This window comes from Macaca fascicularis, chromosome 6, assembly GCF_037993035.2.
Source record: "Macaca fascicularis isolate 582-1 chromosome 6, T2T-MFA8v1.1".
NCBI classification, from domain to species: Eukaryota; Metazoa; Chordata; class Mammalia; order Primates; family Cercopithecidae; genus Macaca; species Macaca fascicularis.
This window is the reverse complement of record NC_088380.1, coordinates 92,815,998-92,834,208: the sequence shown is the minus strand read 5'-3', so window position 1 is coordinate 92,834,208 and position 18,211 is coordinate 92,815,998. Positions and strand designations below refer to the sequence as shown.

The 18,211-nt window shown below is 37.6% G+C and overlaps 1 protein-coding gene across 50 annotated transcripts in view; it reads left to right on the top strand.

Moving 5' to 3' along the window:
- MEF2C (myocyte enhancer factor 2C) overlaps positions 1 to 18,211 on the top strand; it is a 184,335-nt gene that overhangs the window by 96,690 nt on the left and 69,434 nt on the right. For all 50 annotated transcript variants that reach the window (XM_073993801.1, XM_073993789.1, XM_073993781.1 and 47 more), the window contains one exon: positions 2,634 to 2,837. In XM_073993801.1, coding sequence (XP_073849902.1) covers positions 2,634 to 2,837 — 204 coding nt within the window. The remainder of the gene's footprint in view (positions 1 to 2,633; positions 2,838 to 18,211) is intronic.

Here is an 18,211-nt window from a genome sequence, read left to right as displayed (position 1 = left end):
GAGGCACAGTGGCTTATGCCTGTAATCCTAGCACTTTGAAAGGCTTAATTGGGAGGATCGCTTGAGCTCAGAAGTCTGAGACCAGCCCAAGTAACGTATGGAAACCTCGTTTCTACTAAAAATAAATGAAAATAAAGATAAAGCCAGAACATGTTGGTGCACACCTGTAGTCCCAGCTACTCGGGAGGTTGAGGCAGGAGGATCATTTTACCCTGGGAAGTGGAGGCTGCAGTAAGCAATACTAGTACCACTACACTCCAGCCTGGGTGACAGGGGGAGACCCTGCCTCAAAAAACAAACAAAAATGAAGTTTTTAAGTGAATGTCACATGACTAGCAAATGCAGCATTCAAATTCAGAGTTCTCTGAATACAAACCCTATGTTCTTTGCTTTCTACCATACTACCTTCAATGTCAATGTGATAATATAATTATTATTAAGTAAGGAATATATATATTGTTTAAAAAAGTTTGCATATGAGTTGTTAAAAACATTTCATGGCAAAATTTATCACATATATAACATACATCAACTTGTATCTTTCTAAAGACTTCACATAATAGTTTCCCCTATCATTTTTTTGTACCATAGATTTTTACCATGTGCCCATACATGTCTACTGGTCTAAGCATTGGGGATAAAGTAGTGAGCAAAATAAAAATGGCATGTGCCCTTGTGGGGCATGCACTGTAGTGGAAGAGAGGTTAAACAAATCACATAGGAAAATATACAGTTTTGTATATTTTTACATTTTGTATATTTTTGTATATATTTTGTATATTTTTGTGTATATTTTGTATATTTAAAAATATAAAATGTAATTGTAACATTAAGGAAAAATAAAAGGTGATAAGTAAGACAATAATTAACAAAATGTGGAGGAATGAAGAGACTGGGAAGTCAGGTTTTCTGTCTGCTAGCCCACAGTCCTTGTCAACATAAATCTATTTAGTTGTAGGGGAGGGTGGGGAGTGAGAGAAGGAGGCGGGCCGGGATTCAGAGTTCTCTCTGAGGTTTCTAGTTTGGCTGTCTGAGTTTATGGTGAGATGGGGATTCCAAAAGGGGTAACAGATTCTAGACTGAAGATAATGAGATTGAGCTTTGGAGGATTTGAGATTCCAGGATGTTTAGACAGGTGTGGAACTGGAGGACATGTATTGGGTGTCTGGAGACAAAAAGAAAGATGAAGGGTAGGAATATGCAATTAGGAATTACACACAAATCTGTGGTGGATAAAATGAGCTGGCCTCTGCAAGGTGGTTTGGATTTGAAGGTATGAAAAAAGTGTAAATAGTTCCTTCGGAAAACAATAGCTTAATTAAGTAAATTAGCTTTTCCCAGAATATGTGCCTCAAAAACCTAGTTCTGAAGAGTGATAGTAAGTGATCCTCAAAATAAATAAACATGCGGAGAAACAAACAATATGTCAGCAATAGGTTTGAAAAGCAAGTTAAAGTTTAAAAGGTTTCGTAGCCTTTAACATACCAATGTGCCTCATTTTCCAAACATATTAGGCCATTGAACTTTTCTCGTAAGGAGTATTTTATAGGAACAGTACTGTACAGAATGCATACCTGCTGGGGAACAGTGGACCGTATAAAGGTTTATAATTAAGACTGTTCACACCTTTGCAGTATCCAGACTGGAGCAACAAGCTGAAGTTCAATTAAAAGAGAGTTGAAATTGGGAAGAGTGAAATATATTTTTGCATTTGGTAGGATTGGCAGGTAGGAAGTTTTCAAAGCCAGGGAGAGGGAGCGGTTGTAGACAGCTCATCAGGAAAAAGACAGTAGGAAGAGTGAGGCTTTGCAGTTTGAGATGAATTGTGGAAGGAATGATTCCAGGCAGGGAGATCATCTAGGACAGGAAGCTGCTAGGCTGTCCAAAGTTGAAATGATAAGGACATGAGTGATAAGAGTCACCTGGGAAATATTATGAACCTGAGAAATACTTTGAGGAAAGGAATTATGGGTTTTGATAACAGATTAGATTAAAAGAAGAAAATGGTGGCATTAACAATACAGTTTCTGACCTGAGAGAAGAAGAAAGATACACAGAAGAATGAAACCAAAACCCTAAGCATATGATGGCTAACGGACTTCCCAATGCCCTGCTGGATTTCTGGAAAACAGAATACGACATCGTCTGAGAGCACAGTCATCTTCAAGTGTTTTCAATTAAATGACATGAGACTAGACAATTTTAAGACTTGTTTGAACACAGATCTAAAATGCTAAGTTCATAATGTCATGTCCACTCTTCAAATAGTCAAAAACAAACTCCAAACTAATTATTAACTGGGAAATGTTAACCATGCTGAAATTAATTTTTTTTTTAAATCTTAACTTGCTCAAAGAAACATGACCAATTCCCTGGTCACCTTCATTAAAATAGCCTATATTAAATCTTGCATTTACAGTCTCACATTCAGCAGCAAGCTAGAAATCACACATTTTCAAGTGATAAGCAGAAATTAATTTTAGATTTATTTGCTTTCTTTCTAAATGTGTTAGTGCCCAAGGGCTCTTACAACTACACACCATTGTTTTGTGAAGAAAAAGAAAAAAGAAAAGAAAAAACCACACATGCATGAATATATTTTTTTTTAATCTTGGCTGCTTTCTTTTTTCCAGGTAACATTTACAAAGAGGAAATTTGGGTTGATGAAGAAGGCTTACGAGCTGAGCGTGCTGTGTGACTGTGAGATTGCACTGATCATCTTCAACAGCACCAACAAGCTGTTCCAGTATGCCAGCACCGACATGGACAAAGTGCTTCTCAAGTACACGGAGTACAACGAGCCGCATGAGAGCCGGACAAACTCAGACATCGTGGAGGTGAGAGAGCATGCGTGGTGAGCCCCAAGCCTCTGCAAGCCAGGGTGTTTGGACCTCCCCCTGGCACACACACATATACAAATCATGTTCTTTTTCCTAAGATGTTCATAAAGTCCCATAGCTAGACCCAGGATTATTATCGATCCCAATTCTTACTCCACCTTTTCTCTTCCCCTCAAAAGTTAGAGTGATATGATGATAGAGACCTTGTAGATCTGGCCTTTGCTAGAAATCAAGTACCAGTGTCAAACTATTTGCTTCATCTTTTGCAAGTGGTCATTGTCCACGGCTGCATATCAGGACACCATGGTTGGAAACTCTTGCCAGGGAATAGCAAGAAGTCCATTTTTTAGAGACTTCTGATCATTTCTTTTAGGTGTATAATAGTTTCCCAGCATCATCAAAGAAAAAGTGTATATAAAAATGAACTCACCCCAACCTTACACTTTCAGTTTTTCGATTTATGCCTCTTCTTTGTAATTCATTATTCTGAATGCTTTCTTGGTGGAAGAGTGAAAGCAATTATTCTCCTAGAAATGTTTTTTCCTAAAAATTATATCTTTTATATATCAATGAAAACTGTTAATATACACAGAATCAGAAATCAGATGAAAATGAATTTCTAAATGTTACCTCAGTGTTTAATCAATCTCAGATTTAAAAAATTGCTTTATTGTGCCAAAAATAAATGAGCATGATGTCGAAAGTAAAAAATGTTTTAGACGTGTTAGCATAAGTAACATACCATACAGTTTTGGCTGGAACTTTTTAAAGATTTTCAGCATCTATCCTATTTAAATACTTTGTAGTGCCCTTCAAGAGCAATGACTAAGACTATGAAACCAAGAAGGAAGAGGTATAATAAGGATGGTTCCCATCTGCCTATTTTCTTTACCTATTTGTCTACTCTGGCTTCTCTAGATTGTGCCTGCTTTCTCAGAATGAAAAGAAAATTAATAAGTGTTTCAAAAGTATGTACTCAAGAGTCAGTTTGCCAGAGTACACGTCATTCTTGCCATTGCTTAGACTGGTTCCATATTGTGAAAAAATGTAGTGCTAATCCTGATCAAATGAATATGCCTCCCACATCCATTTCCCTTTTACCTGTTACAGTTGTCTAAGACTAATTCTCATTTCTTTGTTTTTATTTGAAAGTTTTTCAAAAGTATTGAGCTGATTGTTATATTTTATTTTTGCCTAACAAGGCCAAGGAAATAATCTCAGAGAAACAAAAGTGAATGATAAATAGATCTAGTGTGATATGTGCTTAAAATACTAGGCGTTATTTTAGTTTTTCATTGATAATTTGAATTGTGTGCTTGCCTTGATCTTGAAATTTAAGATCACTGATAAAATTTACCTATGCATTTTAGTTAGTTTTTTATTTGCATATAAATGTGAAAGTACAAAAATATGAAGGTGAACACTGCTTGTGTGTGCACTAATACATACGTAAAATAAATTCAAAAAACAAAACACCTATTTACTCAAAACTCCCATCTCATTGCTAAAACCATTATAACAAAAGTCAGGGTAACAAAAGAATTTGAGTTGGAATTTATCATTAGACTGGAACTGTGCTAGTCCTTAATGTCGTGTGAAATGCTAGAACCATAATGAACCAATTGAAAAATATGTTGACTTCTAAAATTTGCTTTCTTAAAGGAGTTTAAAACCTAGAACATTCATCTTCTGTGGGTTTTTCTTAGGAATATATTATATGACTTGAAGGCAACTTAAAACTTCATATATTGGCCAGGTGTGGTGGCACACGCCTATAATGTCAACACTTTGGGAGGCCTAGGTGGACAGATTGCCTGAGCTGAGGAGTTTGAGAGCAGCCTGGGTAACATCGCAAAACTCCATCTCTGCAACAAAAAAAAAAAACAAAAATTTTTTGTATTTAGGCACGGTGGCACGCATGTGTGGTCCCAGCTACTTGGGGGGCTGAGGGGGAAAATGGCTTGAGCCTGAGAGGTCAAGGCTGCAGTGAGCCTAGATTATGCCTCTGCACTGCAGCCTAAGTGACAGAGCAAGACCCTGTCTCTTTAACAACAACAACAACAAAACCCACTTCATAAATTGTATGAAAACTTATTATTTTTTGATAGGTGGATATTTGAAAGTCAGACTTCTTTAAATGCCACAAAAACAGCACTGGGTTAAGGGTCATTGTTTTTCATTTGAATCCTTGTCTTGCACTTTTGTGCTGTGTGTCTAGTTGGGTATCCCTCTGGGCTGAAGTTTTCTCATGTCAAAAATGAAGGCATTGAATTTGAAAGTGCTTTTGCAAGATTATAATTTTTTTAAAAAAAGCAATACTTGTAGGCCGGGCGTGGTGGCTCAAGCCTGTAATCTCAGCATTTTGGGAGGCCTAGACGGGTGGATCACGAGGTCAGGAGATCGAGACCATCCTGGCTAACACGGTTGAAACCCCGTCTCTACTAAAAAATACGAAAAACTAGCTGGGCGAGTGAGCCGAGATCCGGCCACTGCACTCCAGTCTGGGCGACCGAGCGAGACTCCGTCTCAAAAAAAAAAAAAAAAAAAAAAAAAAAAAAGTAATACTTGTAAAACGAGAGTAAAGAACCGGCTCCATTTTCTTGTTAACATCAATAGGTTTAATCTCTGAAAAAGACACCTCGAGGCTCCTGGGCCAAATCTAGAGATTCAATGACTCAGTTATTTGGATGAACATAACATGTAAGTTAAACACATTGTGGGTCCGTCCTGTTCAACTACCAGAATTATGCATTCTTCACATACTTGGCTTTTCCACATTTTGGTAATAACAGAGATCGTGGAAAAAGAAGTAAGGTGAGACCACTAAGCTTGACAACATTTACATCATCTTCACGTGGAGTATTTTTCAAAGCGCTAATCACTGAAGTTAGGATACTTGAGATACTTAGTGGAGGAGAGGGGATCTGGATTGGAAGTTGCATTTGTAAAAAGTTCTCCAAGTAGGCCGGGCGCGGTGGCTCACCCCTGTAATCCCAGCACTTTCGGAGGCCGAGGCGGGCGGATCACAAGGTCGGCAGATGGAGATTATCGGGGCTAACATGGTGAAACCCCGTCTCTACTAAAAATACAAAAAATTAGCCGGGCGCGGTGGTGGGCGTCTGTAGTCCCAGCTACTCGCGAGGCTGAGGCGGGAGAATGGCGTGAACCCGGGAGGCGGAGCTTGCAGTGAGCCGAGATCCCGCCACTGCACTCCAGCCTGAGCGACACAGCGAGACTCTGTCTCCAAAAAAAAAAGAAAGAAAGTTCTCCAAGTAATTCTTAGACACACTAAATTTGAAAACCTCTGCAGCACTAGTTCATAAATTGTGTTGGAGGCCAAAGACCTATGATACATCAGGGATTTGAATTTGTTCTTAGAATGGATTTAACATAAAGTTGAAAGTTAAGATAGTTTACTACTCCTGGGTAAAATTTTAAATCCTATTTATTTTAATTTAATGGAATACATTTAACTGAGTAAGTTTAATGAGGAGCATAATATGTTTCATGAAGGGTCATTAGTTTTATATTTCCCATTTGGACCATTACCCCTCTTCCTTACCCTCTAAAAACAGTTTACTCACATGAAGAAAAGGTATGGGGAGAGCTAGAAATAATAAAAGTTCTAGCATTTATACAGAAATACAAATTTTTGGACCATACCAGAGTAGTGCTACAGGGTCATAGGAAACTGTGCAGTGTGTGGGTGTTGAAAAAGATTCCTTCTTTTAGCAAAAAAGCTCTGCGTAATTGTCATGTGTTTGCTTGATAATTAACACTACTCCAACAATGGCACAAAGACTCACAAAGGCTTAACAGACAGACTGAGATCAGTTTTTTTACTATTATATTATAATGCAGCTTGAATATCTGTTTAGATACAATATATAAATATGCCAGATTTAGTAAATGTGTTAAAATTTTAATCCATTGGTTAAAAAACAAAAACAGTTATTGTATTAAAAGCACTTCCTTTGAAGAAAGTCCATTTTACTTAATTCTGACAAGTATACTGGGATATTTACCCAAAATGTTAGCTTGTCAGACTGTTGAAATTCAGTTGGGAATCTGATGGCGTTAAGGAACTGCTCCCTTCACTGCTTGTTCACTAGCTCCACTCCTCATTCTCTTAGCTGTCTAAGACAGCAAACCCTACCAGTTTATGTTGGGCTCTGTTCCTGGAAGAAGATGTGGTTGTTGAGTACTTGAGGATGATCTGAAGACTCAGATCCCACAGGACATGCTTATAGGCCATTGCTTCACTTAGCAATGATGTAGCAAGCTCCATTAATGCTCAGAACTGTGCAAGAGACTCTGAAACAACAGGAGACTGGCATTCTTGTTAAAGATATAAAACATATATGCAAAAAATGAGCTTGGGAACAATTGGACGGCAAAGGAACAATAACCTCATTAATGCAGTATAAGCTGCTGAAATGAAGGCATAGGCTAAACAATTCAACAGAACTCATTCAGCCAGGTCATGTGTTTTTCCAGAGCATTCCAGGTGATCCTTGGAGTGACCGGACTCCCAGACAGGTTATCTCCATATCCAGCACATGTTTTGTAACCACAAAATCCTTATGGGAGTATCACTTAGCACCCAGCCAGGAAGGAATCTCTCATCCCCTCAGTGAACTCAGTGATTCTAATGAGCTACTCATTCAGTCTGGGCCCACAGTCCAGTGATTAAGTGTGGAAAGGGAATAAAACACAAGGCCCTTTGCTGCTCTCTAGGAAATTCAGAGATGGATGTAACTCCTGCAGAAGAAACCTTTGATTCACAACTGTCTCAATAGAGGATTATTGGTTTTTCTTTTTAGAGGAAGAATGTGTGTGTGTCTGTGTGTGTGTGTGTGAGAGAGAGAGAGGGAGAAGGAAAGAGGCAGGGGGAGATGGAAAGAGAGAAGATGAGAGATGAGAGATTATATTTACCTGAAATTTTATTATTTTGGAAATTTTATTTGCTGTCACTTGAATCCTGACTTCTGTTTTGATTTGGAGACATCTAAGAACAGTTGCTGCAGCAAAATGTTTTCTGCACAGTAATAATTAAGGCCTAAATTGGGATGGGAAATGCCTTAAAATAGTTTATAACTTGTATAGCTTCACAATGCTGATGAAAGTTATCAACGAGCTAAGTGCTCTTACATAGTTTAGTGAAAATACTGAGTACAATTTTTGTTGAAAAGCAAATGCAGCAAATAGCAGAATTGGACTTCTTTACAAACTCAGTATCACAAAATTTGGAAATGGATGTAAATGTGAAAATATGTCTACTTTACTTGAGCATTCATTATATCTAATTAGCTTCTAATTTTATACTTATAAAAATATAGATGTAAAGCCACTGTAACCAGACTGCCTCTCTAGATTCTTCCTCTCTGGGCAGAGCATCTCTGAAAGAAAGGAAGCAGCCCCAGTCAGGGGCTTATAGATAAAACTCACATCTCCCTGGGACAGAGCATCTAGGGGAAGGGACAGCTGTGGATGCAGCTTCAGCAGACTTAAATGTTCCTGCCTCCTGGCTCTAAAGAGAGCAGCAGATTTCCCAGCACAGTGCTCAAGCTCTGCTAACCCCCGTGCCTCCTGACTAGGAGTCACCTCCCAGGAGGAGTCAACAGACACCTCATACAAGAGAGCTCCGACTGGCGACTGGTGAGTGCCGCTCTGGGACGAATCTTCCAGAGGAAGGAACAGGCAGCAATCTTTGCTGTTCTGCAGCCTCTGCTGGTGATACCCAGGCAAACAGGGTCTGAAGTGGACCTCCAGCAAACTCCAGCAGACCTGCAGCAGAGGTGCCTGACTGTTAAAAGGAAAACTAATCCAAAGGTCACCAACATCAAAGACCAAAGGTAGGTAAATTCACAAAGATGAGGAAAAACCAGTGTAAAAAGGCTGAAAGTTCCAAAACCCAGAATGGCTCTTCTCCTCCAAAAGATCACAACTCCTCTCCAGCAAGGGAACAAAACTGGATGGAGAATGAGTTTGACAAATTGATAGAAATAGGCTTCAGAAGGTGGGTAATAACAAACTCCTCCGAGCTAAAGGAGCATGTTCTAACTCAATGCAAGGAAGCTAAGAAACTTGAAAAAAGGTTAAGCAAATTTCTAACTGGAATAACCAGTTTAGAGAAGAACATAAATGACCTGATGAAACTGAAAAACACAGCACAAGAACTTTGTGAAGCATACACAAGTATGAATACCCAAATCAATCAAGCGGAAGAAAGGATATAAGAGATTGAAAATCAGATTAATGAAATAAAGCATGAAGACAAGATTAGAGAAAAAGAATGAAAAGGAATGAACAAAGCCTCCAAGAAATATGGGGCTATGTGGAAAGAGCAAACCTACGTTTGATTGGTGTACCTGAAAGTGACGGGGAGAATGTAACCAAATTGAAAAACACCCTTCAGGATATTATCCAGGAGAACTTCCCCAACCTAGCAAGACAGGCCAACATTCAAATTCAGGAAATGAAGAGAAGACCACAAGATACTCCTCGAAAAGAGTAACCCCAAGACACATAATCATCAGATTCACCAAGTTTGAAATGAAGGAAAAAATTTTAAGGGCAACCAGAGAGAAAGGTCGGGCTACCCACAAAGGGAAGCCCATCAGACTAACAGTGGGTCTCTCAGCAGAAACCCTACAAGCCAGAAGAGAGTGGGGGCTGATATTCAACATTCTTAAAGAAAATAATTTTCAACCCAGAATTTCACATCCAGCCAAACTAATCTTCATAAGTGAAGGAGAAATAAAATCCTTTACAGACAAGCAAATACTGAGAGATTTTGTCACCACTAGGCCTGCCTTACAAGGGATCCTGAAGGAAGCACTAAATATGGAAAGGAAAAACCGGTACCAGCCACTGCAAAAACATATCAAATTGTAAAGACCATTGACACTTTGAAGAAACTGCATCAACTAATGGGCAAAATAACCAGCTAGCATGATAATGACACGATCAAATTCACACATAACAATATTAGCCTTAAATGTAAATGGGCTAAATGCCCCAATTAAAAACACAGACTGGCAAATTGGATAAAGAGTCAAGACCAATCTGTGTGCTGTTTTAGGAGACCCGTGTTACATGCAAAGACACACATAGGCTCAAAATAAAGGGATAGAGGAATATTTACCAAGCAAATGGAAGGCAAAAAAAAAAAAAAAAAAAAAAAAAAGAGCAAGGGTTGCAATCCTAGTCTGTGATAAAACAGACTTTAAACCAACAAAGATCTAAAAAGACTTAAGAAGGGCATTACATAATGGTAAAGGTATCCATGGAACAAGAAGAGCTAACTATCCTAAATATATATGCACCCAATACAGGAGCACCCAGATTCATAAAGCAAGTCCTTAAAGACCTACAAAGAGACTTAGACTCCCACACAATAATAGTGGGAGACTTTAACACCCCACTGTCAATGTTAAAGAGAACAACGAGACAGAAAATTAACAAGGATATTCAGGTCTTGAACTCAGCTCTGGACCAAGCAGACTTAATAGACATCTACAGAACTCTCCACCCCAAATAAACAGAATTCAGCATTCTTGTCAGCACCATATCACACTTATTCTAAAATTGGTATAATTGGAAGTAAAACTCTCCTCAGCAAATGCAAAAGAACAGAATTCATAACAAACAGTCTCTCTGACTGCAGTGCAAGCAAATTACAACAGGGTTAAGAAACTCACTCAAAACCACACAACTACTTGGAAAATGAACAATCTGCTCCTGAATGACTACTGGGTAAATAATGAAAATAAGGCAGAAATAAATAAGTTTTTTGAAACCAATGAGAACAAAGACATAGTGTACCAGAATCTCAGAGACACAACTAAAGCAGTGTTTAGAGGTAAATTTATAGCACTAAATGCCCACAGGACAGAGTGAGAAAGATCTAAAATCTACACCCTAACATCACAATTAAAAGAACTAGAGAAGCGAGAACAAATAAATTCAAAAGCTAGCAGAGGACAAGAAATAACTAAGATCAGAGCAGAACTGAAGGAGATAGAGACACGAAAAACCCTTCAAACAATCAATGAATCCAGGAGCTGATTTTTTTTAAAGACTTACGAAATAGACCACTAGCCAAACCAATAGAAAAGAGAGAAGAATCAGATGCAATAAAAAATGATAAAGAAGATATTACCACTGATCCCACAGAAATACAAACCACCATCAGAGAATACTATAAACACCTCTATGCAAATAAACTAGAAAATCTAAAAGAAATGGAAAAATTCCTGGACACATACAGCCGCCCCAGACTAAACCAGGAAGAAGTCGAGTACTGAATAGACCAATAAACAAGTGCTGAAATTGAGACAGTAATTAATAGGCTACCAACCAAAAGAAGTCCAGGACCAGGCGGATTCAGAGCCAAATTCTACCAGAGATACAAAGAGGAGCTGTTATCATTCCTTCTGAAACAATTCCAGATAATAGAAAAAGAGGGACTCCTCCCTAACTCATTTTACGAGGCTAGCATCATCCTGATACCAAAACCAGGAAGAGACACAACAAAAAAAGAAAATTTCAGACCAATATCCCTGATGAACATTGATGTGAAAATCCTCAATAAAATACTGGCAAACCAAATCCAGCAGCACGTCAAAAGCTTATCCACCGCGATCAAGTCAGCTTCATCCCTGGGATGCAAGGCTGGTTAAACATACGCAAATCAACTAACATAATCCATCACATAAACAGAACCAAAGACAAAAACCACATGATTATCTCAATAGATGCAAAAAAGGCCTTCAACAAAATTCAGCACTCCTTCATGCTAAAAACTCTCAATAAACTAGGTATTGATGGTATCGATGGAACGTATCTCAAAATAATAAGAGCTATTTATGAAAAACCCACAGCCAATATCATACTGAGTGGCCAAAACCTGGAAGCATTCCCTTTGAAAACCAGCACAAGACAAGGATGCCCTCTCTCACCACTCCTATTCAACATAGTATTGAAAGTTCTAGCCAGGGCAATCAGGCAAGAGAAAGAAATAAAGGGTATTTAAATAGGAAAAGAAGAAGTCAAATTGTCTCTGCAGGTGACATGATTGTATATTTAGAAAACCCCATTGTCTCAGTCGAAAATCTCCTTAAGCTGATAAGCAACTTCAGCAGTCTCAGGATGCAAAATCAATGTGCAAAAATCACAAGCATTCCTATACACCAGTAATAGACAAACAGCCAAATCATGAGTGAACTCCCATTTACAATTGCTACAAAAAGAATAAATACCTAGGATTACAATTTACAAGGGATGTGAAGGACCTCTTCAAGAAGAACTGCAAACCACTGCCCAAGGAAATAAGACAGGACACAAACAAATGGAAAAACATTCCATGCTCATGGATAGAAAGAATCGATATCGTGAAAATGGCCATACTGCCAAAAGTAATTTATAGATTCAATGCTATCCCCATCAAGCTACCACTGACTTTCTTCATAGAATTAGAAAAAACTACTTTAAATTTCATATGGAACCAAAAAAGAGCCTGTATAGCAAAGACAATCCTAAGCAAAAAGACCAAAGCTGGAGGCATCACGCTACCTGACTTCAATCTATATTACAAGGCTACAGCAACCAAAACACCATGATACTGGTACCAAAACAGATATACAGACCAGTGAAACAGAACATAGGTCTCAGAAATAAAGCCACACATCTACAACTATCTGATCTTTGACAAACCTGACAAAAACAAGCAGTGGGAAAGGATTCCCTATTTAATAAACGGTGTGGGAAAACTGGCTAGCCACATGTAGAAAGCTGAAACTGGACCCCTTCTTTACACCTTATACCAAAAATAACTGTAGATGGATTAAAGACTTAAACATAAGGCCTAAAACCATAAAAACCCTAGAAGAAAACCTAGGCAATACCATTCAGGCCATAAGCATGGGCAAAGACTTTATGACTAAAACAACAAAAACAATGGCAACTAAAGCCAAAATTGACAAGTGGGATCTAATTAAACTAAAGAGCTTCTGCACAGCAAAGGAAACGATCATCAGAGTGTACAGGCAGCCTAAAGAATGGAAGAAAATTTGTGCAATCTATCCATCTCACAAAGGGCTAATATCCATAATCTATAAGGAGCTTAAACAGATTTACAAGAAAAAAACAATCCATCAAAAAGTGGGTGAAGGATATGAACAGACAGTTCTCAAAAGAAGACATTCATGTGACCAACACACATATGAAAAAAAAACTCATCATCACTGGTCATTAGAGAAATGCAAATCAAAACCACAATGAGATACCATCTCACGCCAGTTAGAATGGTGATCATTAAAAAGTCAGGAAACAACAGATGCTGGAGAGGGTGTGGAGAAATAGGAATGCTTTTACACTGTTGCTAGGAGTGTAAATTAGTTCAACCATTGTGGAAGACAGTGTGGTGATTCCTCAAGGATCTAGAACCAGAAATACCATTTGACACCAGCAATCTCATTACCGGGCATATAACCAAAGGATTATAAATCGTTCTACTATAAGGACACATGCACACCTATGTTTATGGCAACACTATTCACAATAGCAAAGACTTGGAACCAACCCAAATGTCCATCAGTGATAGACTGGATAAAGAAAATGTGGCACATATACACCATGGAATACTATGTAGCCATAAAAAAGATGAGTTCATGTCCTTTGCAGCGACATGAATGAAGCTGGAAACCATCATTCTCAGCAAACTAACAGGAACAGAAAACCAAACACCGCATGTTCTCACTCGTAAGCGGGAGCTGAACAATGAGAACACATGGACTCAGGGAGGGCAACATCACACAGCAGGGCCTGTTGTGGGGTGGGGGGCCAGGGGAGGGATAGCATTAGGAGAAATACCTAATGTAGATGACGGTTTGTTGGGTGCAGCAAACCACCATGGCACGTGTATACCTATGTAACAAACCTGCATGTTCTGCACATGTATCCCAGAACTTACCAAAGTAAATAAATATATGTGTACAAAATTATTTTTATGTGCTATATAGATAAATATTATACAAGGATACTTAAGAGAAAAAAACAGATTCAGTTATCTAATCATTTGCAGATTTTCCTTCTTTCAGTCATTGATTGAACAAAAATTAGTTGAATTCCTGCTCTGTGTTATATGCTGTGAAATGCCTGGAGATACAGATATAACCAAGGCCCCTCAAGGACTCACGGTCCTTAAGTTGGCTCACAAGGCCATGCATGATATGATCGCTGTATTTCTCTTACTCTTCAGCCTCACTTTTTGCAATTTCCCTGCCAACAACCTGCCCTTACCACCCCCATCCTATATTTAAGCCACACTGAACATATGTACATTCTTCAATCTCTCCAAGCTCTGTTTTGTCTTAAAATTCCTTACTGGATCTCTGCTTGGCTGTTACTTATCCTTCACTCAAGTCAGGTCCCAGTTTATACTTTGGAAAGTCATCCTTGAAGCCCCCATAACTTGTGTTAGGGGCTTTCCCTATGTTACAGTCATCATTTGTTCTCTTTCCCATCAGAGCACTGTTGAAGTTGTTATCCAATTGCCTGTCTCACACTAGATTCTAAACTCCCAAAGGGCAAGGGACTGTACATCATATTCACGGTGCTTAACATGAGGTCTAGAGAGTGTTACCTCCTCAGAATATATTTATAGAATAAACAAACAGGAAAGACCGACATACAACCAAGTGATAATCATGTGGCATAACATTGCACATTTAAAGTATGAAAAGATGTGTTTATAGTTCCAATGAAACAATTCATTAAATTTTGATAGAGTTTATCAAAGCACAATTTAAAAACACTCAAGTAATCTAGGTCCATACTCTCCAATATAGTAGCTACTAGGATCATGTGACTATTTACATTTAAATGAATTAAAATTAAATAAAATGTCCAATTCAGTTCCTCAGTTGCATTAGCCACATTTCAAGCATTCAGTAGTCATGTGTGGCTAGTGGCTACTGAATTAAACAGGGAAGATATAGAACAGAATGCATTGATCATCACAGAAAGTTCTACAAGACAGCACTGGTCTAGACTGAAATATGAAGAGGGAAATATTTAAACAAATTGTGTTTTCAAATTAATACCAAAATTAATTATTCAATATTAAATTTGAGGAGTCACTTCGGAAGTGAATAACTGTGTACCTTGTGATTTCGGAATTCAGAGCATAAATGTTCACTTCGAGAGACTCTGATCTGGAGCTAAACACTCATCATAAAACTAAAAGCATACTTTACCCCTAACCCATAACCACAGAGTCAATCAGTAAACTTATGATCTGGTCAAAAAGCACTTGCAAGTTGTTCAGGCTGACAGGGAGCATTAACTGTGGGAGCTGGGTGATGTCTACTGTATTTTTTTTTTAACTTGAAGCTTGTGAACGGAAAGATGATAGTTCTGTCTTACTACTATTTTTAATTTACTTGAAGCAACATTGGACCGGTATTTATCTACATAATTAGTAAGTTAATTTCTCCAGAAAAGTATTTTTCATTATGAAAAAGTTTAGAGAAATAGTATTCTTGAGATACATTACAAATCCTTCTTAGGTTTACTATAAAATATAATTGATATAGATCTTATTGCTAGTGACTCAGTAAGCCTACCATGCCCTCTGTTAAGCCAAGTGTATAATTGCTTTTCAATACATGGTATTGAAAAATTAACAAAGTATTAGTATCTTCCATAAAGATTTAAACTTTCTGTGTTGAGGCTTCTGAGGGAAAAGGGGAAAAAGAGATTTTGTTATTAAAAATGTTTTTTATTTTCCTGAATTTTAATGTAATTTTGTTTATATATCTTTAAAAGACTTTTATTAGTACCTTTAAATAATATTTTTATTTGTTCCCCAAAGTCTTAAATGAGTCTAAAATTTTTTAATGTATTCATATTTCTCATAACTATACCACAATGATTTATATAGATCAAATTTGAAGAGCCATTTCTTTAAAAAATAATCCTCTTGCTTAATTTATATGTTTTGTAAACATGAAGAGCTGCTTCACATCTCATTTATTAAGAAAATAATCATTGTTGAACAAATAATAATGTGAAGCAATAAAACTGAACTTCCTCTAGTCTCTGTTATTACACAGCTCTAATAGTTTGCAGTCATTAGTATGAACACAGTGAGCAGATAATTACTTAATAATAGTAGAAGCAGAAAAGTCAGGGTTCAAAATATAGACTTTTATCAGTAATATAATTTCTTTATCAATATTAATAATTACCATTTTATCATCATTATTATTTTACATGAACCTTCCTGAACTAGAGCAAACCAACGATCTCATGTGATCTCTCTTCCCCTGACTCCTACCATACCTGTAAATGAAAGGAGAAAAATATATAGCCTGGATGATAATTGTCCATTTTTAATGATATTTACAAATTTCATGGCATATGGTACTTGGTGGTAAGCAGCATATTTTAACCAAATGTTACATTCTAGCCATTGATATCATCTAAGTAAAAGTAGCATTGGTTTTAAAAGGTGTCAAGTAAGAATCAAAGTGTAGAACATTCTTACTTCCTCAGGAAAAGTTACTGAATATATAGCCATGAAATAGTCAAAAGTAAAGTTTTAAGAATGATTCTGAGCTTTGCCTAGAAGCAGAATTCTAAGATGATGACTCTTTTCATTAAGGAGTGTTTATTATTTTAATTTCTTCACTCCACTGTTGGTTTTGGGGATTTTGTTTTTGTTTTGTCTAATTACAAATCCCTCTCCTTTCCCTGAAGGACACGATGAAGCTTTGTTCATCTCTGTACCTCCAGCTGCCAGCTCCATGCCTAGCATATTGTGGACATTCAATATACAGCAACCTACTGATGATCATTAGCATAAATAAAATTTTTAAATATACAGTTTTTCTTTGGTGAGATCTGATGTGTTCTAATAATAAAAGTGAGAATCTTTCAAGTCAGCCAGAGTGAATACATGTTGTTTTGCATCAAGAATAAATAATTAATTAAATCACAAGGCACAGGAAGCCAAGTAGAAGTATTGCTTGTGGTGCTGGTGGAGAGTAAAGGACTTCCAGAGCAAGGTACAGTATTTTGATTCCTGGAGGAGAGAGAAGAAACCTGTTAGTGCTTTGGCCAGTATTGGGCAAGAGGGATCACAGGTCTCAAATGAAATGCCTGTGGCCCTGTCTGAATCACCAGAGTATCTTGCTAAAACGCTGATTCTAACTCAGTGGGTATGGGGCAGGGCCCAGGATCCTGTATTTCTGGCCAGGTGATGCTGATGCTGCTGGTGGAGTAGCAAGGATCTAGATTTCCTTTTCCAAACATGTATTTCCTTCTGCATGGAATTTGAAAGTGTGTCTGTAATCTATTTCCTCTTTGTAATTTTATGGAGGGTTAGAATTGTACTATAAAACAGGTTCTTACAACTGAAATTCAATGAAACTAATTCTTGAAAGGAAGTGTCTTAGGTTTTTCTGGAAGTGTGATATATTAATAAAAGGCCCATCACTACCCAGTGAGGTGAGACTCTGGAATATTTCACTCCTTAGTGGGTGCCCATCACTTGATACTGGCTGCCTGGAGCACACAGTTAAGGAAGATGCTGAGTCCAAGTCCACACATTCAGGAAGTGTAATGCGATTGGTTAGGGGCATGTGCCTTGGGTGCAGAGAGGTAGTGCTAGCCATAACTTTTTCATTATTCTCTTGGTCAAAATAATCAATAGGACATTATGGGAAAAGACTTAATCAAACTCAGTCATTAAAAGGACTGTAATTAGGTAAATGCCACATACGTGTACAACAGATTAAGTAGACAGATTATATTATTGGAAATATATCCCATTTTATAGCTATTTGGCATATTATCCAGTCATGTCTCGATGGTATTTAGTGTATTCTGCGCTACTCTGAAATTTAACCACCTGGAAGAAGATATGAATAAGAAAAAAAAATCTCTGTCAATTATTTCTAAAGGTCATAGAGTTAATGACTAGCTGGGAGGTTAATTAGATTCTGAAAACCTCTTCATATCAATTAAATCTCTTATCTTTATGTTTTAGTAAATAAACTCAGTAACTATTTAGAGCTACTCTTCTAGGGTAAGAAACGTTGTAAACAGTAAAACTACACAATGGGTGTTTGGGTTTTTTCCTCACATTAAAAAAAAAAAAAAATGTATAGCAAGCATGGTGGCTCACACCTGTAATCCCAGCACTTTGGGAGGCTGAGACAGGAGGATTACTTGAGCCTAGGAGTTCAAGAAAGACCAGTCTGGGCAACATACAGAAACCCCAACCCTACAAAATAAAAATAAATTAGCTGGGTGGTGCATACCTGTACTCCCAGCTACGCAAGAGACTGAGGTCGGAGAATCAC